Source organism: Syngnathus floridae, chromosome 7, assembly GCF_059516105.1.
Source record: "Syngnathus floridae isolate MCC-2025c chromosome 7, RoL_Sflo_1.0, whole genome shotgun sequence".
NCBI lineage: Eukaryota > Metazoa > Chordata > Actinopteri > Syngnathiformes > Syngnathidae > Syngnathus > Syngnathus floridae.
In genome coordinates this window covers 10,445,374-10,468,518 of record NC_142419.1, presented here as the reverse complement: position 1 = coordinate 10,468,518, position 23,145 = coordinate 10,445,374, and the positions used below count along the sequence as shown (strand labels likewise).

The window sequence follows — 23,145 nt, the reverse complement described above, 5'->3', positions numbered from 1 at the left end:
ACAATTGTTTTTATTTCAATAAGTCCTTTCACATCCATTTATATCATGCCACCATAAATACAGTAAAAGTAACTTTTTTCTGCCACTCAATTTACGACCGGAAATCACATACATGTTGACAAGTTAAAAATAGGACCAAGCAGCTCACTAACTTGTAAGAAAGCGTCGTGTTGTTACAGGAAAAATAAGCGAGTGTGGTCAAACATGCTGAGACTAGTTTGATAGTCCTGAGTCAAGTCCAAATTAAACGTGAACGACTTCGATACTGTCGCATTTAGGGACACTTGATTGATGCGGCGGCCATTTTACCCGCTGGACGCTTCCTCTCATTGTGGATACGAAGAAGAAAATAACAAGCGAAAGCTTTCTCGTCACTTCGGTTCACTTTTTCTCGACGTAAGTCATTTCCTACAAGCTATTCTAGCTGCCAATTAACTTTAGATTTTTTAGTATAACTTACTCAATTCTCGCGTTGATTTATTCGGCGAATAAACGCTCGTTTTGTGGTGTTTTAAAACAACATGCCGCGGAGGAGACGACGACAGTCAAGTCGCAGTCTTTCTACAGCCGCTCAGACGAGGCGAATTTCTGTTTCGAATTGTGCGCCGATTCAAATCGGTTCTGCACCGCTAGTGGGGCCGTTCAAGAGTGCTTTGAATATTTCGGAAATCCTTGGAATGTCTTCCAAGTAATAATTGTATTTCCCGATAACTGGAAACACCGGCAACTTGTTAAATCTGAGTTGTTTACGTGCTGCTCTATCTGCCTTGGTCTTCACCCCGTTTGCGCATCAAACCGCCGCCATCATCAGAGCGAAGGGGGCGGGCCCACAAAGACTGGAAGCAACTGTGAAGCCCGCCCGCTTACCAGTAGGAACGCGCTGATTGGCTTATTTTTCATGTTTACGTTTACTAAAGGCCAATTGTATAGCTATTCGCCTTTGATTGATGTCTCATGGGTCTGTGACGTAAACTTTTTTTTTTTAAGTTCGAAATCTTAAAATACTGATCGAAACATGAATACTTACAAACTATTGAGACTGATGCAATGCAATAGCTGTACCAAATGTTTCCCTTTGAAAATACATTAACGCACAGTTTTGCTAATAATTCAGAGATATGAATTTCCCAATGTTTGGCTTTGTTTGCAGAGCACCACATCATACTCAGTCGTGTTGAATATTTTAACTCTTCATGGAGCTCCATATTGGGGTGGTGTAATCTTGACTTAGTGCATTTATCACATAAAAAAGAAGGAAGTGAATTAGTATTTCCATAGTATGTTGTTAATTAATGATAATCATGTCCAACTATTTGATGCAAGACGCAACGTGTCTTTATATTGTTTCCATCATCTTCAGACAATCTTAAGTAGCAATGGCCCGTACCAAGCAGACTGCCCGTAAATCCACTGGAGGCAAAGCTCCACGTAAGCAGCTGGCCACAAAGGCTGCCCGGAAGAGCGCTCCCTCCACTGGTGGTGTGAAGAAGCCCCATCGCTACAGGTGCATTTTTTGTAACTTCTCACATGTGTCAAAATATATTTAGATTTTGTATGAGTAATTTTTGCTGGCACATCAGGGATATAGTAAACTGGGGCTGGGCAGTACCTAAATATATATCGGTATAGTGGGATTGTCCCAAATACATATCTCTATCTGAAATATATTAGTAGAACTCGTCATACCGATATACCGCCCAGCCCTACAGTAAACAGTATAAATGTGTGAAATGCATTATAAAATAGATCACAACTAATATTGATTTTCTTGCTGTGGAAATGTTTTTTAGGCCCGGTACCGTTGCTCTGCGTGAGATCCGTCGTTACCAGAAGTCCACTGAACTTCTGATCCGCAAGCTGCCGTTCCAGCGCTTGGTGAGAGAAATTGCGCAGGACTTCAAGACGGATCTGCGTTTCCAGAGTGCAGCCATTGGTGCTCTCCAGGTCTGTGTCATTCAGATTAGCTTTGGTATCTTATCAATGTGGTGATGTCATCTCACTAAAAGGCCTCAATATTTTTCTGCTGTCATAGGAAGCCAGTGAGGCCTACCTGGTGGGTCTGTTTGAGGACACCAATCTGTGTGCCATCCATGCCAAGCGTGTCACCATCATGCCAAAAGACATCCAACTGGCACGTCGCATCCGTGGGGAGCGCGCGTAAATAAATGTCTTTGTATTTTTCACGCGTCTGTTTGTACAGTATATCCTCACTTTTGCATCCCTTTCTCTTTGTAGTAGTATGTAGGGAAACTGTTTGTTTAATAATCAAGTTAATAGTGTTTTTTTTCTTAGTGCTCTCAGCAGAAGCCTTCCATGGTACTCCTTTTATGTGCATGTATCAACTCTTTGGTAATGAATGGGCACTCTCTTGTGGGGGGGAACCATGATGACAAGAATACTGCCAGGAAACCCAGTGCTAATTTAGACAGAGGATGGGCTTCTTCTAGCTTCTTTCCAGCAGGGAACTAGATGATCGCTTCTGGTCTGAATCACGCACCAGCCTCAGCTCCCAGGTGCGCAGAGACCTCAACATCAGTCTCGGTGGGGTTCTCTGTCCGTTCAATGTGTCTGCATAAGTGTTAGCTCTTATCACCACAGAGGTCTCCTCTACACAATCCATCAACATATCTGGAGACAATGTTTAGAATATTGATGGTTATTTGTATTCTTCATATATTTTCTTTCCCTCAAATAACACTAGATTACTTCTCACTGCAACATGGTGAACAAACCCAAATAGATCTGAAATAGGTTTATAATCAATCCTCTTTTCCTATAAAAACAAAAGGACCTAAACATTTTTTTTAATGTTATTTCTTTTTTGCTTTCCTTGAAATGTTTCAGCCAAAGTTTGAAAGAGTCTTTCGTGCAAATACTCTCAGATTCTTGGCTCTTTGTTGAACATAAATCTTGATGGGAGATTTATATGGTTCCATTATGAGGCAATTCTTTTTTTTTTCTTTCTTTTTTTTAAGACAAAGTGAGATGTAGTGTTATTTCAAATAATTTTGTTCCCCTCTCTTATCAGTTTTCCCTCTGCTTCTTTTTTATTTTTTTCCTCCCTCCAAGTAGTTTGATCATCAGTCTTATTTGTTTAGTTGTAACCCCACAACTTAATTTTTGTGTTTCTCGTGTTCTTTTATTGAAACATTGGTGATGTTTTAATAAAGCAATGTTTGTAATTTCCAAATTTGTCAAATAAGATGGCAATAAATGGATGTTACACACGCCTATTACGTGTACTCCTTATGTGCTCTTATTAATATATGAAGAATTATGTTCCAAATAAATTCTACTCTGTTCAGTACAGAATTTGGTATTAAGAACACTTCACAATGACTTGAGCCAAACCATTGGCCTGGGTGCAGTTGTGAAGTATGCCACTAGATGTCAGTAAAAGACTTACCCATCCATCCCGTTGAAGCAAGGCAGCCCAAACTTCCTACTCAGGCATTTCTATACAAGCTGGGAAAGAAAGTCTGCAGCGTGTCTTGTCCTGGTGCTTCCTAACAACTGGCAGATGAATGAGCTTCCTGGAGCTGGCTTGTTTACTTGCCGGACACTCAGGCACCAAGCAGTCCATATCAGGGAATACAGTACAGTCCTTTTGAAATGATTCATGGACAAAATGTAATTAATATCAGTGTTATTCATTCAGATGATTTTTAGGCCAACAGAGAAGGCCTTGAAGCCCCTGATGGACCACCACTGATTGATTTGATGTGGAAACTAATTTTCCAGTGTGCATTATATCCTTTTCATGGGTTGATGCATGTCCCTTCAACATTATTTCACGTAATCATTCTACTTCCTTGATTAAAAGGGATAAAGCCATGTCCTCAGCCATATTCATTACATTGAAGTAGACAAACGTGCCTTGGCTATGCTCATTTCAATGAAATACTCAGAGATGAACAAACATCTAATCAAACACTAGACTTTAATCCTGTTGTTTTGCATGGACATCACTGTGTGCACACAGATGCACACACACAAACACACACCCACACATCAGATAAACTATGAATGAACAATTGTTTTTTGCGTTTGTGTGCGGTGGGTCTAATTCTTCAAAACAATCATTTATTATCTGGATGCAGCACGGCTGAAGGGGGTGCTTCACCAATAGGGGGTCTGAGAAAACTATATATAAATCCATTTTTTAATATTATCGGGGCTTCACTGACGAACTACACTGATTTCTGATGGGGCTATAGCCCCCCTCTGCCACCATAAATTTGGAATAATGATACATTGGTGGGGTTTTATTGTGCTATTGTCTCATAGTATATAAATACATTTCTACATGATACAGAAAAAATATTTGTATGTTGAAGCTATCAACTGAGATCGAAACTTTTTTACCCATTGTCACCAAATAACTAACAACATGAGCATGAGTATTTGTATTGTTTATGGCTAATGGGTGCTGATATTGGTCATCAGCCTCATCATATAATTGACTAAACGAATGCAGTCACGCATCTAAATGAAGGACATCATGTCCAGGACATGCATACATATTTCATTCTAATGAGAATTCTTTGTGTGCGTGTGCGTGCATGTGTGTGTGTGTGTTTGTATGCACGTGTACAACAGTGTGTTCACCTTCCCCAAGGTCTGTGTGGTGGCCCTCCATCTGTGGCACTCAGGGGATTACAGCCAATCTGTCTGTCTGCTTCTCAAAGTGCTGACCAGCAGCGCAGCACCAGATTAACACAGTGCTCAGATTGGTAGACGGGTGGGGGGGTGGGGAGGAGAGTTGTGGTGGTGGGGAGGAGGGGGTGGAAGATAGGGACGGCTGTTGAGGAAGAGAGAGATGTGCATGGTGGGTTGAGTGGTGACGAGTGAGCAGGTTGAGAGGTTGGTGACAGATTAGTGCACAACTGGTACACAAGGAAGGAGGGGCATGGAGTTTAGAGTGGTACAATGCAGGAGCAGCTTGAGAGGTTGTGGGGTGGGGAATCAAACCAGATGTGACTGTGTGTGAATTTTTTTATGTCAGTAGTATGAAGAGTTGCACATTTGCCAGAAACATATTTCACTTTTTGTTACAGTCGGATGCCATTATGTCTATTTACTATGACCCATCAAACCGTGATAACCAAATTCAGCAAGTAGGTCAAAGATTTTAGATGTATTTACAATGCAGGCCTTATGGTGATTATGGTTTCCTCCAAGGGCTGTTATGACTGTTAAAATGATACAAATCTAAAACCAGCTCATCATATTAGGATAGGTAATTGCCACTTCATTTAATTGTTATAATATATAGAATTTGAAATCATAACTAATGAAAACTAGTGTCAATGGAATATAGACACTTTAATTAAAAAATGGAATTTGGTGAAAAAAAACATGCTTATAATTACAAATGTAACATGAAACATGAAGTAAACACCCTTGGTTTGTTTTAGTGGGCCATAAAAAATTACTGGAGGCACGATGATATTGTTAACACTGTGTTTGAGCAGCAGCCCTAGAAAATATTCCACCAAAAGTTACCAACGCTGATGTGCCTCCACAGCTTCCCCTAACGGCCAGTTCAAGTAATGTAAAACAGTCAAAACATTTACGGTGCATCTCATTTTTGTTGATAAAACGTGCAGATTTGATATATATAATAATATGTATCTATATATATATATATATATATATATATATGCATATATGTATATTAAAATATGCATCTATATATAGTATATATTAAAATATGTATCTATTTATGTATTAAAATATGTATATATACAAGTGTCACATCACATTACTGTGCCAAAACTCAACAATCGCAGCTTTAAAATAAATCAATAGAATGACAAATGATGCATCTGGTTAAATCCAGGTAAATTCATATATGTAGGCTTAACAACAAAAGCCATACAAATGTAGGCATGACCAAATTCAGTAAATATTTGTCAACTGGTGGCCTTCAGTCACAAACACAATGGATGTTGTGTTGTTGTGTTTTGGCACCATGCAGACTTTAATAGCCTCTGAGTTAAAGAGATGAAACAAACATGTTGACTTGTTTTCACATTGTGTCTGTGCTCGCATGTGGACATGTTTGTGAGTGTGTGTGTTTGTGTCTCTGTGAGAGAGAGTGCAAGATCATATAGTATGTGGTAACTTAATGGACGCATTCGCTCACTCCCTCACCCATCCCAACAATGCGGGATTGGGATGTGGCTCGATCTCGGAGGATTAAAGCATGTTCCCCCACATTTTGTCCTGTTCCCCTCTTTCCTTATTCCATTTCTCCCACTTTTTCTCCCTATCACATGATCCGTTACATCACGGGATTGAGGTCAAAACTGGATTAGGACGAGCTACGCAAGCGAGAGAGGCAACGCTGGAATTACTGAAAGTGAGGGAGGAAAGCAATCGTGTGTGTGTGTGTATGTATGTGTATGTGTGTGTGTGTGTGTGTGTGCGTGCGTGTGTGTGTGTGTGTTAGAGACAAAGAGCATTGGAAGACAAAGCGAGAGGGGGGACAGAGGTTTACTCTAAAAGGGGGCTTGAACATGAACACATGCAAAGGTCATATTTGATGCTGTAACTGCAGCAAAGTGTCTATTTGGACAAAACTGAGTTCTAAGAGTAGAAGTGCTCTTTTTTTTAAGAATAATGTCACACACACATACACACACGCACACACAATACAGTTGTACTCCTGAGGCCTAACACCAAAGGTAAAAGTATTCTGATTTTGTAACGAAAGTTATTCATAAGGAAATAAAGACTCTGGTAATAGTAGCACAACTGGTAAAACACCTGCACTTAAGCAAAAGTGAAAAAGTCCAAACTCTGAAATGTATGGAAGTACAAAAGGAAAAAAAAGTACAAATAAATTTGTATATCACTATAATATATATATCAATATATTGATGCCGAGGCACAATAGGCACAAAATATTCTCGGCACAAAATAGTTTCCCTATCAGGACAGCTATGCTGCAAGCTAAATTGTATCAGAATGAAAACGACTGACCTGCATGCACTACGTGAGCAAAACAAAACATGATGAAAAAAAAAGTTTTATAAGGTCTAAAAAAAAACAGGCTTGGCAGTGACATGGAGGAACATAAACCAGGCCTTACTTTATTTTCAACTGCACATTCTGTAAAAGAAATCTATCCTGTTTTATGAATATTTAGGTTTTGATACCTTTGACAGGCGGACATTTCCGATGCTTTGAAAGGAGTCCAAAAATAATTCGCTTTACTCGCATCAACAGCTCTCTAGTCTTCATGTTTGCTAAATATCAAAAACACAAGTGAAACCCAAAACAAAAAAAGTACTATCTAATATTTAGGCGATCAATCTAAAACACCTGAGCAACAAGAATCACATGTTCCAATACTTTTGCTCACGTGAAAAGTGGATGGATTCAAACTAAAGGTGCTCTGTATTGAGTTATTCGACACATCTAGATGTAAATATGATCAAAAAAATGCTGGATTTCTAAATATCAGTTTCATATTCATCTTTTGATCTGAAACCCAAATGTCTTACAAATACAGAAAAATTGACCTTGCTGTTCCACAAGGTTTCGAGCTGGACGAGCATTCATCTTATGGGACCAATATCATTATAAAACTGACGCAATCTTAATCCTGCTGGTTAAATGAGACTTGTCCGGAGAAAGTTGGTCATAGTGATGAATTGATGAGTGACAGTCTGATGACAAGAAATTGCAAGAGAAGGAAGGAAGAGGTAGACAGTAATCCTGTCTAATTCACTTAGCGTTGCGCTGAGGGCGCAGGACACTAAGAGGATTTGGGACATTCTCTAAATTAGATCAGCAAGAATAACAAACTGCAAGGAGAGGTGGCGCAAAAGGAGCACACCGCGAGAGGTGCATGGCATGACCGGACTGAAGGAAACCAATGTGGCCTGAGCGTGAATGGGAAATAAAAGAGGGTGTCAAGCAGACAGGACATGTTTACACTTTGGTTTTGTGGCTCAAAAGACAAAATCAATAAAAATTATACAGATGGGCCAAAATGCCGCAACAAAATACAATAACCTTTGTGAGTGCCCATGTATGTATGTACAGAGGTCAATCAGTGTTATAATCCAACTGGTTTGGGGGCATATTAGTCTAAATGCTAAACACTGATTTTTACTATTAGTGATATTAACAAGGTGTTAAAAATGTAATCTGCAGCAAAGCCCTCATCAGAAGTGTATGTGACAGTCGCTGGTTGATCCATTCATAGAGTAATGCTGATCCTGTTAGCACTGCTAGCTACAGATCATTCAAACCGACTTACACTGCTGTAGGTGTGATTTAGCAGCATTACTGCACGATTACAAATCTTCTTTCATGACTTATGCTTTTGATTATGCTTCGCAACGCACTTCAAAATCACATTGTGTCCTGATTCCACAAAGCAAAATATTCCCTTCGTACTTTTGCATGAGCTTTGGGTCCATCTATAATTTAAACAGAATTTTACCATGTGTCTTTGTAAGATTATACATGTTTTTCATTTTTCAACTAAATGACTTGTGCATGTGTGAATTTGTTGCCGTGTGTGTAACATGTATGTATATGGACGAGCGCTTAGCCTCATGCTTGGCGCGTGTACGTTTGGCGGCATCGGGATTAGGAATCGATTAAGATGAAATTGGACTGGAGGGTGAAAATGGGGGGGAGGGGGTGTCATGGGGGATGATAGAGAGGCTGGTCAGCGCTCGCAGCCCGTGGCATGATTACAGTGTGCCTTCAGAGCAGACTGGCCGCCAGCTTGTTTCGAGAGGATTAGAGCTCGGAAAGAAATGAATCATATTTCTAAGTCCAGAGTGTATCTGTGTCTGTGTTTCTGCACTCCCCTGTCCATATGCTGCTTGCAGGGGGATTACAGGACCCTCAGTATCTATCTATCTATCTATCTATCTATCTATCTATCTATCTATCTATCTATCTATCTATCTATCTATCTATCTATCTATCTATCTATCTATCTATCTATCTATCTATCTATCTATCTATCTATCTATCTATCTATCTATCTATCTATCTATCTATCTATCTATCTATCTATCTATCTATCTATCTATCTATCTATCTATCTATCTATCTATCTATCTATCTAGCGCTGTCTCTCTCACTCTGCCCGTCCGTCCATCTATCCTTCTATCTGTCTATCCATCTGTTCGTCCATCCATCTGTTCGTCCAGCCTCCCGTCCGTCCTTCAAATTAACCCAACTTCCTGGGTCGGTCCTATTTTTATTCCAGCATTTCTAAAGGGTACATACCCTTTTTGGTCACAGCAGGACTCAAACCTTGCACCTTTGGTTGCAAAGTTCAGGTTCTTAGAGATACAGCACACAGAGATGGAGGTCTTCGTTGATGATCTCATAAGGCTTCAGCAGCACCAGCAGCAGCATGCTGTAAGAAGAGCCCCAGCAGACCCAAAATTTACACAAGGTTGTTTAATGTCTTTGAAACATTAAAGCTATCTAGCAGGATACTGGTGCTGACTGGTCAAACAAATACAGGAGACAAATGAAATATATAAAAGAAGAACAATCATTCATATCAGAAAAATAAAGCAGAGATGATATAATGATGCAAAAGACATAAGTAGAGTAAATTGAGATTAAGAAGCATTACCAGCATTGTTCCTATTACTGCTACTTTTATCAGACAAAACCCTGAGTTGGACAAAAAGCAGAAAAATATCGAAAGGAAAAAAAAGAAAAAAGTTGGCATTTTACTAAGATTTAAGCGCGAGAGATGCATTGCTTGGAGTGCATATATGAGACGTGGTTGCATTTCCAGGATTGAATATGTACAAAAAAAAAAGTATTTAAGTAATGGCCGTGCCAGCTAAAGAAATAATATCATTGATGTTGATCACAGTAAGTTATACTGATAATATCAACTTCAAAAACAAATGACGACAAGTTTTACTTTTACTTTGACAACTCCACAAATGTTTCAAGAAACAGCAATATTGAAGTCTAATACAAAATAAGATACATGAAATACATATATTGATACCCATCACATTTTTTACATGTTGGATGGACATTTTGAGAGACAACAAACTCTCTGTACTAAGGGCGGGCAGGTGCATTGGCACTTTCTTCCCCATTCCCTGGTGCAGTCTTTTTGCTCATCAGATGTCTCGAGAAAAAAAAAAAAAAATCTAACAATACAGTCATTTAGCAGAACTGCTTCAATTCTGCCAACCTCTCGTGAAAAGGAGCAGGAGGGGGGGGGTTGTTGAGTGCCAATTGCCACAATGGGGCCATTGTTGCCCAAGAGTTGATCCTATTAAACTAACAATGCATGAGCCATTCACCCCAAGCATGCTCAAAGGCAACAAGTTTGTACTGCAGTCACTTCAGGGGACTCGATCAATCCTCTTGACTTGGATCACACGCGGGCTGAATAGGGTCAATATCAAACAAGGCTTCTGGGGAATCATCAGCTTGGATGGCCTTTTGATCTGCACCTCTCGAAGGTTCCCATTGGGGAAGCTCATCTGGTGGGTTCAATGCTTCAAATGATGGAAAGCAGTCTTATTTGGAGAAGTGAATGTCAATGAATACAACAAGACACATCTTGAAGGAAAACATAAAGAACTCACTGTGTTAATTTGTCATTAATTTTGCTCAAAACAGTTTAGCCATTGAGGCGGTTAGGTGGTATGAAATAAATCAGCACATAATGTGTCTTTTACAGATCACATGTTGAAAAGTCAGTTTAACCCAAAATATTGTCACATAAAAAAATAATTATTTAAAGATTATACTTCTGTTATAACTACACTTTCCTTGAACATGTCTTTTTTTATGTGCTTGACATGACAGCTACGCCACTTGGATGGACCAGTATCACTTTCTTCCCTATGATTATTATTAGTCATTATGATTATTGCTAATATTCAATAGTTTATAATTGAGCCCATCATCAACAGAAAAAAGAGAAATTATTCCAGCCCCGTTTGTTCGCTTAACTTGTACAATAAACAACAGTGATTTAATCATTCACCCAACTCTGACTGACTGTACATTTCTTCCCATATCCCCTCGCTTCCCGACCTCTCGCTTGATGCTATTTACAAGACCTGGAACTTCCAGGAGTTCTGGTCTTTGTAGTCCAGACAGTCTGTGGCATTGAAATTGAGCTTCCAGGCAGCTTGGTCCTTGTAATCTAGACAGTCGACAGCTCCGAAGCCAAGCGAAGCGGCCGTGTAGCCTTGGGAAGAGAGCGAGGCGGGTGACTGGCTGAGGGGCCCGCCCATGGAGGAGGCGGTGATGGGACTCAGGGCACCTCCTGTGCCCGACAGCTGCGGGTGCATGGGTGACAAGTAGGAACTACAGTCCAGGCCGGTGAAGTAGGAGGAGGAGCCAGCGTAGCTCTGGCTGTAGGCCGGGGCCTGGGTGTAGGTCATGGGGTAGGCGCTGGTACGCTGCATGCAGGGGGTGCTGGAGGCGGACAGGGGGTCTGGCAACGGAGATATGGAGGCCGGACTCCATATGGACACTGTGGCGCTAGCAGAGCTGGAACTAGGGGCGATGGCGGTGCCCGGAGGAGGCGGTGGCGGGCTGTAGGGACCGTTGGCCGGGTTGGCACTGGCCTCAGTGTTGGCCTCCCGAATTGGGGAGGGCTTCTTTTTAGGAGGCCGCGGTTTGGATTGGCCTGTACTCTGCTGTTGCTGTTGGCGGCACTTGGCACGGCGGTTCTTGAACCATACCTGGATGATAAGCAAGATCACATAACATTTCATTTTGACGTCAGTGTCAAAATCCATGTGAAATCTTGATCATTTAAAAAAATGACAGAGAAATATCATTTTTAATATTGTTTTGTACACCTTTCTTCAGAACAATCCGTTACTTTAGGGGTTATCAACTGGTTTTATCCAAGGGACCACTATTATAACCAAGAAGCAACTTGGGGACCACTGCTTTGGTGGAATATTATTTTATTTTGCATGGAAGGAGTATAGACTTATACTGGCTATTTATTTGCATCTGTATGTCTATTTTGGGAATCTCAGCTACATTTGACATAATTTGGATGGGTAAATGATTTACAAAATTAGCTGTAAAATAAGACAAGTCTAAATAGTAAATCAATTTTAATTTTAAAAATGTTACAATTATTTTCCATTTCCAATTTCGCGGACCACCTGGAATACCATCATACACCGCTAGAGGGCCGCGGACCACCGGTTGACAATAGGTGAGTTTTGTCTGTGTTTTGTTTGCTCTGTTATTGTGATTTTCATCTCTATTAAGGAATGAGCTATAAGATTCCTGCCCCATTTGTTATGCAATAGAGTGGAAATTATACATCAGGTGGCTTACCAATATGATATGCGACCTGTCTGTCCGGGGTTTGTACCGTGATGATCGATTTTAATTTTTTTTTTTCAATTTACTCCACTTTTTAATATTCTTTTGTGAGTTTTTGCCGAGGTGGGGACACCAACCACCACCAAACTGAGAGCTACCTCTGGCTACTGATTAGTGAGGTTACCTGCATGGGACACGGTTTTGAAATAACAAATGTGCTCAAATATTATTATTATTATTATTATTGTTATTATTATTGTTATTATTGTTATTATTATTATTATCAATTTATGTGAAGACCATTAGCATATTTCTCACAATAATTACAAAACTGTTTGTGTATAATTCTCTGCCAGTTAACATTTTAAAATGATCATTTGTACAACATTCCCAGAGAATCACTATGTCTCATCATCGCTGACCTTTTTTTTATTTTTATTTTTTTAAACTCATATGGTCCTTAAATGGCTACCCTGTGGTACGTGTGGGCACCACGTTGATGAGCCCTGGTTGAGAAGCCAGTGGTTCAATAGAAATAAAAAAATCTACTAATAAAAAAAAAACTGTAGCCAGTTCAAGGAGTGTCCCTAATAATGTGACATCTTTACCTGTACTCTGGACTCGGGCAAATTGATCTTGAGGGCCACCTCCTCCCTCATGAAGATGTCTGGATAGCGCGTTTTGGCAAACAGAGCCTCCAGGATGTCCAGCTGTGCGCGCGTAAAGGTGGTGCGCTCACGACGTTGTTTCCGTGGAGTACCTGCATGGAAATCAACACAATAATCAAAAGGAAAATTAGAACGTTCGAATTTGAATCGTTTTTATTGTTATTATTACGACATCAATCTTTGATAATAATAATAATAATAATAATAATAATAATAATAATAATAATAATAATAATAATAATAATAATAATAATAATAATGTCTCTAGTTATTTTCTCATGTTCTTATTCGTTTCCCATAGATATTCAACATGCTAAGTCGAACATTCAACTAAATTAATGGCTTTACTGACTTTTTTCAAACGAATAAAACGTGCAGAACTAAACAAAGTGAAAACATTCGCACAAGTCATCACATTGATTTTCGAACTGCATTTACAAGTACATTAAGGGCCAACCTTGGCTACCAACCTGCCTTCTGTCATCTCTTCATCACAGATGACAGATGTTGCAAAGCATGATTAGCACAAAACCAAATACAAAGAGAGTCTCTTATCAAATATAGGTTATGCAACAGATTGCGGTTTGTTTGAATGTTAAGTCCGTGTGAGAACAAACGGTCTTCCTATTCACACACTTTTTGCATTGTTTTTTGACTCTATAATCTGCTAAATTGATAGGTCAAGTGAACACTGACACATGTTTCTATGATTGCACAATCACAGTAAAGAATCGCACGCGTTTTTCTCGCTGATTCCGATCTATTTCCACGCATTTCATTTTTTTATCAAAGGATAATAATAAACTCAAGACACCATTTAAGGATAATCAATTAATACTCACTGGGGTATCCAACGGCGGTGGTGTGTAGGAGATCCATGCCCGGGCCGGACAGAGTTAACCCGTTCACGGCGTAATGGGGTTGCTTAATGTAGGACATCATGCCTCCTGTGGGCTTTAAAACACTCCCTCACTCCCTCACTCACTTGTTCCTCTTCTCTCACAACACGACACGGTCTTCGTTTGTCTCCACGGGGTCTCTCTCTCTCTCTCTCTCTCTCTCTCTCTCTCTCTCTCTCTCTCTCTCTCTCTCTCTCTCTCTCTCTCTCTCTCTCTCTCTCTCTCTCTCTTTGCCTCTCTCTCTCTGTCCTGATTCTCTTCCACCAATTTCCAGTCTATTTTACGGTGTCCCTTAACGGGATGCTCACAATGCAGGAGTCTGCAATACACCTGTTGCGTGACACCTGCAAAATTAGCAGCTACGCTCCGTGCGCGTATAACCCGTTTGAATATTTTAGGTGCAAAACAAAACCCAAAAGCGAGCCAAACACTATAACAGAACGCTACAGAGTAATTGTATACGACCCTAAGATGTCTTTTTATGCAGTCCCCGTCATGCGTAACAGCAGTGCGCACGTCTCCAGCTCGATTTTGCCGAAAAATGAAGTTCCAAATGAATGGTGAGAAATTGAGTAGGGTCCGGGTGGTCCCTTGCTCGCTTCAGCTGCTGGCTGGAGAAGATGCGTTTGGAAGCAGAGTGGACAAAGTGAGGCGAGAGAAGAAGTGGTTGGCTAATTAGAACTTGCCTAAGTAGACAGCCCTCCCTCTTGCCTCTCTCTCTCTCTCTCTCTCTCTCTCTCTCTCTCTCTCTCTCTCTCTCTCTCTCTCTCTCTCTCTCTCTCTCTCTCTCTCTCTCTCTCTCTCTCTCTCTCTCTCTCTCTCTCTCTCTCTCTCTCTCCCTCTTTCTTTCTTTCTTACCTCTCTCTCCCGTACAATAATGTTATGTGATTCATATAAATTATTTGTCATGTTGGCTGATTTTTAATATATACCGGAGACTATATAGCTCGCACGTCCACATTTAATTTTCCATCCTAAACTTGTATGATCATTTTCACACTCTTGCCCTCATTAAGAATGAACAAACTGTTTAGAAAAAATATTATTAATGGCTTTTTAATTCAATTTAATACATATTGTAAATGGCATACAGGCATATTGTTTCTATCTTAACTAATTCAAATATATTTGAGACGGCGTTTGCTGATGTTGTCCACTGATTCACATCAATCGATACAAACGGTTAACAAACTAACCAATTAATTCTTCAGACATTAACAAGTTTGCCAACGCATATAAAGTGGTTGTTGTGTAATCGTTGTTTTTCCTTTTCATTTCATTTCATCATTTTTTGTTGCAAATCAGGATTGGTTCATGGGGAAATCACAGACAAAAATGATGGAAGATTATGCATCAAAAATAGATAAATATGTTGTGCTGTATAGACTTTAACGAGCATGTATTCATAATTGCTCTGTATATGGAAATGACTAACTGAGTGTAGAAGAGAGCTATGGTCGGATTAAAGGCAGCACAAAAGAGCGCTTGTTTTGCAATTAAATCCGCTTTAAATCCCAACATGCAGGGTACCACCAGCCCGTGACACACAATAATAATAATAATAATAATAATAATAATAATAATAATAATAATAATAATTGTAATTTAACGGGCGCAAATAAAGTCACCGCAACTACAACGCGCTCACGCAATAAAGTTAAGTGAAACATTTCACCGTAGAGGTTCTATCACTATATTACAATTACAAACGACGGCTCCAGCATGTAACATGATTTGTTTGTTCCGTTATTTCTTTCATAAACAGAGATTGTGTGCAGATGCAGTGAAAAACAGCTGGAACTTAACCAAGAAAATGAGAAACGAGTGGGAGAATTGTTCGTGAAATTCGTTTCAAAACCACAAGTGGTGGCGTTTTATCAACTCAAATGTTTTCGTTTTTGTGTATTGTCAATGTTTACACTTTTTTTTCTTCTTTAGGTTTGTCACTATACGTCCTCTCAGGTTCCGAATGCGCCGAGACAATTTCACGAAGTCCAAAGCCGATTCTCATTGCTTGTTAATTGAATCGGCTTTCTTATAGTTTAAAATCCACAGTCACACACACACACATAGACATGAAAGACAAGCGCACAATGTAGCTGCGGCCCAAAGTGTATAAGGGGTTTATCTAGCTCTGTAAAGCCAAAGCGGAGATATAAAGACACACACAGAGCCACAGGCAGAATTTCACCAGCGTGTTTCAATGGTTCAAAATCTGAAGTCAAATGTCTTCATCTACTCAATGAGGTGAGTGTTTCCTACAGGCCTGTGACTGCGTGACTGTGCGTGTGGGGGGGAGGGGGTGTTGCGCGTGCGCGGGGGTGCTATTTAGTACTCTACCTGCTGCTACAGCTGTTGTTGTATTGTTATTGTTAAATGAACTAACAGGTCGATTCGTAAAAGAAACAAATGGATTTAACAAAAATAGAAAGGGGCCTGCGAGGCCGGTGCTTCCATGCGCGCGCAACTAGAGTGTGCACGCGCTTTTGCAGTATACAGCTAAATTCGACCAATTTTTACCAAAACATTACATGCCTTCACTTTCTGTCTGTTTTTCTGTCAACATGTGTACGCGGATAAAAAATAACGATAATATTCATTATATATTGATGGTGGTGGTGTTGTTTTTGTTGTTGTTGTTGTTGCTGTTTCTCTTGTTCTTGTTGTTACAAAAGTAGGAATCAGCAATTTCTCGGAAGGTTCATACCTGCATTCCAATCAAATTAATATTAGAATAGTTGCATTATTTAAGGCATTATTAAAAATACCCTCATAGTGTTCGATTGTTTTTCGCTCTCCCACTTTATCTAAATCAAAACTTTTAAACTTGTTTATGAATTGAAGTTATTTTGACAGGGTGAATTTGTTTGTGTAGCAAATTACACTGCCCAGTGTCTGACTTTAGGAGCAGTTTGGACGCACTAGGACCCGGAGCTCAAACAAATTAAGGACAGCCACCATGCACATAAGAGGCTTAGTACATCTAATCTATACACACACACACACACACACACACACACACGCACACACCCACACACACGCACACGCGCGCACACAGTATTTCATAAACATCCCATTTTCCGACAGGCACGCATACACGTCCCAGAGGTAACCATGTAGGCCATTGTATTTTCATTTATTTTTCATTTTCTCCAAACTCTTTTATTCCCTGGTTGACCTTATCGTCCCTTCCACTTTGTTTGTCGAACATTTGCCCATATGTTCTACTATTTCTCTCATGCAATTCCATTAACAGATGGGTCTTTCTCAGTAAATTGAAGAGAGCCAGAGCGAGAGAGAGAAAGAGAGTTGTCATTTAGAATGCAAGTTCAATAACAAACAAAAATAAGTTTTAAAATTGAACCAAAAGAACACATTTCTCACAATACATTTATTTGCCTTTTTACCTGATGACAGAATTTAATGTGTTATGGAAGTTTATATCTTCATTTACAAGGATTTCATTTGAGTCAGTGAAATCAAATAGCATCACAATCCTAAAAAGACCAAATCAGGTTCACACAAACCTTTCCCACACTTTCCCAGCTGTTACCTCTGACATCATGATGTTCGATACACACACTGTCCACGGCATATTTGTATGTCTGTGTAGCCACTGTGTGATTATAGTGTGTGTGTGAGACAGTCACACACCCACACATAAACACACACACATGCACAGAGTTCAGCCGATTTATCATAATATGCTTTATCTGAAAAGTAAGTATCTTACCTCGGGATAAAGGGAGGAAAGAGGGGTTTGTGGCCAGATTGACAGAGGAAGGGTGGATGGAGAGAATGGAGCACTGGCTGCACATGCAGGCGTACAGAGCAGGACGTGCACTTTTTGGGCCGGATCGATCACTTTTGACAAGGTAACTGCAATGGTAGTGTGTGTTGAGAGGGGAGGGCCAAGGCAGGGTGAGCCTCTGGTGTGTGTGTGCCACTGGCTTGCAAATGCATTGTGTATATAAGGGCTGGTGGAAGTTGGAAATGTTGCTGGGAGAAAGTTGGGTAAAGAATAGGTGTGGTGGGAAGGAGGTGTGCAAGTAAGAAGAGCAAGATAGTCAAACATGGCTGACCCAAGAGAGAGGGATGAGGAAGGGGGCTTATGGGAGGGGCATCAGTGGAGTTTTCCATAATGTGGGAAGGATGCTTTTGTTTTGTTCGACAATGGAACACTCCTGTTTCCTATCTTTTGTCTACTGCTTTTGAGTGTTTGAGTTGTGGGAAGTGGAGTGCGTTATGTCAACGTCAGTGAAGATAAAATTGTCATTACAATGAAGCAAAGATCCAACTGGCTGAATCAAATGTTCTCCTATCGCATTGCATACAGCACATTTGTCTCAAGTTTTAAAATCCTGTGTACGAATCTTGGCTCCCGCCTCTGTGGAGTTTGTTCTCCCCTGTGCTTGATTATAAATATATATATATATATATTTATGTTTTTTTCTATATACATATATATTTTATATAAATAAAATAAATGCTGTCGGGACAAAAAAAACCCTCCTGTACGGAGCGGTCCATTTCAGGCCGGGATTGCCACGTATTAGACAAGGAGTTGCAGTGGAAGAGCACACGTATATTCGGCTGTGCTTGATAGTGCCGGGTAGCACCGACATCACCCCGTTGACTTTTTTAACGTCGCCAATTTTCTACTGGAATAGAGTTTGCTCCTCAAAACATCTCAGTCTGCCTCAGAAGGAATCATGTGGGGTGCAAAGGCTATCATTTCTCACTTGCTCCTCAGAAATGTCATCAAACTCCAGAATACATGCAGATTTCAGATCATAATAATTGTAAGAGGTGAGCATGCGTTTTGAGTGTGTGCCTGTTTTAAATTCTATAGGAGCCTGCTTGAATTTACAGTTAATAGGCCGGCATGAGCCCATATAGAATTAGTGGGTCAGAGCAAAGCATAAAAGAAGGATCTGATCACTTGTAAAGATGAGTGGCCTATACAGTATACTGTACTTTCCATAGTTATTTTTTAGTTAGAGGTGTGTGTTTAAATGGAGGGGTAATTTATTTATTTATGTGTTTTTTTTTGTTGTTGCTGAGATTCTGCACTCAGGGCGGTACGGTGATGCACTGGTTAGCACATCCACTTCACAGTTAAGAGCTGCAGGGTTCCCTTCTGGCTCAGGCCTTCCTGTGTGGAGTTTGTATGTTCTCCCCGTGCCTGCATGGGTTTTCTTCAGGTACTCTGGTTGCTTCCCACATGAGAACATGCATGTGGGTCAATTAATCTAATTGTGCGTAAGTGTGGATGGGAGTGTGAATGGTTGTTTTTCTGTGTGCCCTGCAGTTCACTGCCGATCAGTTCAGGGTGTACCCCGCCTATTGCTGAAGACGTGTAGATGAAGGGGTTTGGAAAATGGATGGATGAATATTCGTCAGAAGATTCAGCTGCACAAACAGACACACTGGCCTGTCTAACATGCTTGTGACATTCACATTATTGTGAACGTAGCGTTTTGATCAATTTCACAGACAGCAGCCCCCCGTGGTGTGCAAGTGCGTGTCCTGCTGCCCACTGGGGGTTAGACAGACCTCTAATCCACTGCAGACAGCAGCAGGTGGGGGGCAGTCTGCGTGTGTGTGTATGTGTGTGTGTGTGTGTGTGTGTGTGTGTGTGTGTGTGTGTGTGTGTGTGTGTGTGTGTGTGTGTGTGTGTGTGTGTGTGTGTGTGTGTGTGTGTGTGTGTGTGTGACAGTGAGAGAGCGAGAACATCATTTACCCCCTCCTGGCTAGAGTCTGCAGTTTAGCAAGCGACACCTGTTCAAGTCTTCATACTCATACACTTACGATGAGTAATTGACCATGTCTTTTACGTAAGTTTGGATGGATGGATGGATGGATGGATGGATGGATGGATGGATGGATGGATGGATGGATGGATGGATGGATGGATGGATGGATGGATGGATGGATGGATGGATGGATGGATGGATGGATGGATGGATGGATGGATGGATGGATGGATGGATGGATGGATGGATGGATGGATGGATGGATGGATGGATGGATGGATGGATGGATGGATGGATGGATGGATGGATGGATGGATGGATGGATGGATGGATGGATGGATGGATGGATGGATGATGGATGGATGGATACAATAACTGGCTGCAGATTAGATACACATTCACTTAATTACATCTAATTCAAGGACTACCAATTATCATGACCAAAATAACAACAACAAAGAACAATGTTAAAAATTGTGCTCGTAATTATCCAGTCAAAAATACCCCATGCCTTTTGACGGTGATTGATTAAGTGATTATTTCAGTTGAATGCCGTTTACATGTTCAACAGGAGTACAGGAACTTATTGAGCCCTACTCTTTGTTTTCTGAATATTATTGCTATCAATTGTTGTGATAGTGCTCTGTTTTTTTATTGAAACAGTCAGAGAGCTATTTTTTCAACTGCATAAATTATCATGCATGTGATATTATTGAGATTAACTGCATTATTTATTTTATTCTATTTTATTTTATTTTATTTTACTTTATATTAGATGTACATTCCATCATTAGATTTACTATATTGCTTGTGGAGAACACAGAATCTATTGTTGTCTTTTTGAGTAAGCAAATTGTTTGTATCCAAACATAAATTATGTTCTACAATGTCACAAAGACAGAAGTAGGTTAGCATGTACAGAATTACAGCTGTATTTATTTGCTGCTGTGACTACACTATAATACATGCAAGTAAATCTGGGTATATTGAGGTGAAGTGGGTGTAGCATGGTGCCCCTGTAGCATGCACATGCACCTCCACCTGCACCCCCATCATCCCATATGGCAGTAGACAGCAGTAGTAATCATGGAAGTGGAGCAACAGGCCTTGAGCTTCACTAATCCCCAGCCTCACTCCGACACGTGCCACACTGATGCGTATAACCCAACTCTGTACACGCATGCCCACACACACACACTGCACAGACACATGACCGGCAGAGAGCCACACACATGCAAACACAATACAGTATGAACAATGTTCATCCTTTTATTTGCATGACTATGCACATGTAAAAAAGGGCCGGTGAACTTGCTACTGGTGCCTGCAGGATTAGCATGCATTGTTAAGAACACTGAGACACACACTCCCTGATTTGTTTCCATGTTAGACCCACACGAGACAGTTCATATAATTGCAGTATTTGATGAACGGTACCTTGCACACCAAGAGACTCCTCACACGTACACAAAGAGTCAAAACCACACTCACTGCAACACGTAGGCCATACTCCCAAAACCCTTTAACTATGACGCAAACGGAGACAAGGCAACAATGGTTCTCTTATTGTTAATTGGCCGTTTAATCCCAAGGAATGCGTCTGATTAGTACCCGCTGGTGGGTCGGGGTCTTGCTCAACACTCACAATCGCTTGACAATGGACGGGCTGTAAGAGAGATCTGGGCGCAAACACTCACACATGCGACTGAATATGCCACACACACACAAAGGTATACATGAGGAAACAAAGTGGAGAATTAGTATGTGTTTAGACCAGTTTTTTTTTTACTACAGTGTAAAAAGTTTAATTGAACTGTAGTTTAGAATAAAATTGTAAAAGATTTTGAAATCAATCATCCCAAACATAACAAATCATGTTAGAAAAAGGCAAACAGTCTTAAAAGTGCTGGGTCCAAAGTCGAGCTGTCAAAATTAATTGCTTAATTGACAACTGTTTTGATCATCCATTAATTGCAAAATTGTCCAAATCATCTGAATCTCTGAGCCTCAAATACGTTTATAGAGGATGTCTTAAAATTGTCCAAATCATCGGAATCTCTGAGCCGCAAATACGTTTATAGAGGAAAACTGCAAGATCTCTTTTTGCAGATGACGCAGATGTCTGCTGTGCATGTGACGTGGGCAATTGGAGACCATTTTATACCCGCGACTATGCATCCGTGTATCAAACCCCTCCACTCCCACCCCCCAACAGTTGTGCTGCATGGGTCAGGTTGGGTACTCCTAAAATATTTTTAGATGATAATGATTATAGTTCATCCAATTAATTAATTCCTACAGAGGAACTGCATAAAAATAAAATATATAGTATCAAAAAATAAGAAATCATATCTTTTCACAGATAATAAAATATTCTTCCTTCAAAACTTATAGTTTGCAACATATCCATCGCACACATCCCCAGAGCACCAAAATCTCTCTCCCTGGCTCTGGATCAAATACACCAAAATCGTGTTGCACTGCCTACACTACCATTTAGACCTGCTTTTAGGTAGTCTAAATTTTAGTCTACTTTTTCTCACCAATAGACAGGTGTGCCAGGGGAGTGTAATAGAAAATGCCCTCTGTTTGCTGGAAGGCCTGGCGATGTGCAGCCTGGTCTGCCAAATTCACAACCATGCTAAGTCTAGTTTAGCATGATTGTGAATTTGGCACTACTTTCATTGGTGACCATTGGTTAACTACTTGGTCAAAAAAAATACCGCAACCCAAACTGAATTTAGGCATCTATTTTACAATATTACATTACCAACAAAGCACACCGCCAAACAAATGTCACAGAAAATTGATATCTACTTTCTGCTATCTAGTGGAGGAACATTTAAATGTCCTGCCTGTCACTATATGTTGTTGGCATAGGAAAATGAACAAAGTTAAGAGTAAAGTAAAGAGTTTGTTTGTGTAGGTTAGGCTTGGCTGCAGTGGCCAAAGTAAGTTTTGTCCATGTATTAAATGTGAATATGACAAACAAATTTAAGGACACAATTGGAGGATGGAAAAAAAAAGCAGAGGGATAAAAGTATTTGCGACACAGAAATAACTGAAGTCACAGGTGACAAGGGGCTACGTGTGTGCACTGTTGTGCATGTGTGTTCTGTCGGAGGTCCCGGCAAACTGCATCACTGCTGACACACTGCTGCGGGTAAATCCAGCTTAGTGTGTCTAAAACAGGACTTCGAAATCTGCCACAGGGCCCCCTAATGCTAGGGCCGCTGTCACCCTCAATCACTCACACACACCTAATCCCCACGCCGTGACCCAACACACACACACAGGCACACACAGGCACAAGCACACACAACATGAGTGCCTGACGCTCTGGACCTATTCAGCTTGGCCGGGAGTCCCAGTACTAGGCAATACCAGCCACAGGGTCAACTTTTCATACTGGGGGAAGGAAGCACGGAATGGTGTGAGGAAGGAAAATGTTGCAGAAACATGTGGACAAGTTTGGAGTGACAAGCTAACAGAAGTGGAAGGGTTGCT

General features: G+C 40.5%; 2 protein-coding genes across 3 annotated transcripts; one reads left to right on the top strand and one right to left on the bottom strand.

Annotated features, from left to right (window-relative positions):
* The first annotated feature begins 163 nt into the window (after nt 1-163).
* Nucleotides 164-3,233, top strand: LOC148395177 (histone H3.3A). Its single transcript, XM_088380667.1, has 4 exons — nt 164-396; nt 1,361-1,504; nt 1,791-1,944; nt 2,033-3,233. The coding sequence occupies exons 2-4, from the start codon at nt 1,377-1,379 to the stop codon at nt 2,159-2,161; spliced, it is 411 nt and encodes a 136-aa protein (XP_088236793.1). The 5' UTR covers nt 164-396; nt 1,361-1,376; the 3' UTR covers nt 2,162-3,233.
* Nucleotides 3,234-9,423: 6,190 nt separating this feature from the next.
* On the bottom strand, nt 9,424-14,546 carry LOC148395176 (homeobox protein otx5-like). 2 transcript variants are annotated; one of them, XM_088381567.1, is made up of 3 exons: nt 13,826-14,546; nt 12,924-13,087; nt 9,424-11,711 (listed from the first exon to the last, which is right to left on the bottom strand). In XM_088381567.1, exons 1-3 carry the CDS (start codon nt 13,923-13,925, stop codon nt 11,073-11,075), a joined length of 903 nt encoding a protein of 300 aa, XP_088237693.1. In that variant the 5' UTR covers nt 13,926-14,546; the 3' UTR covers nt 9,424-11,072. The 2 variants fall into 2 exon arrangements, with proteins under 2 accessions (XP_088237693.1, XP_088237694.1); XM_088381568.1 differs by having other exon boundaries at nt 12,924-13,075; nt 13,826-14,542.
* Nucleotides 14,547-23,145: the final 8,599 nt, after the last annotated feature.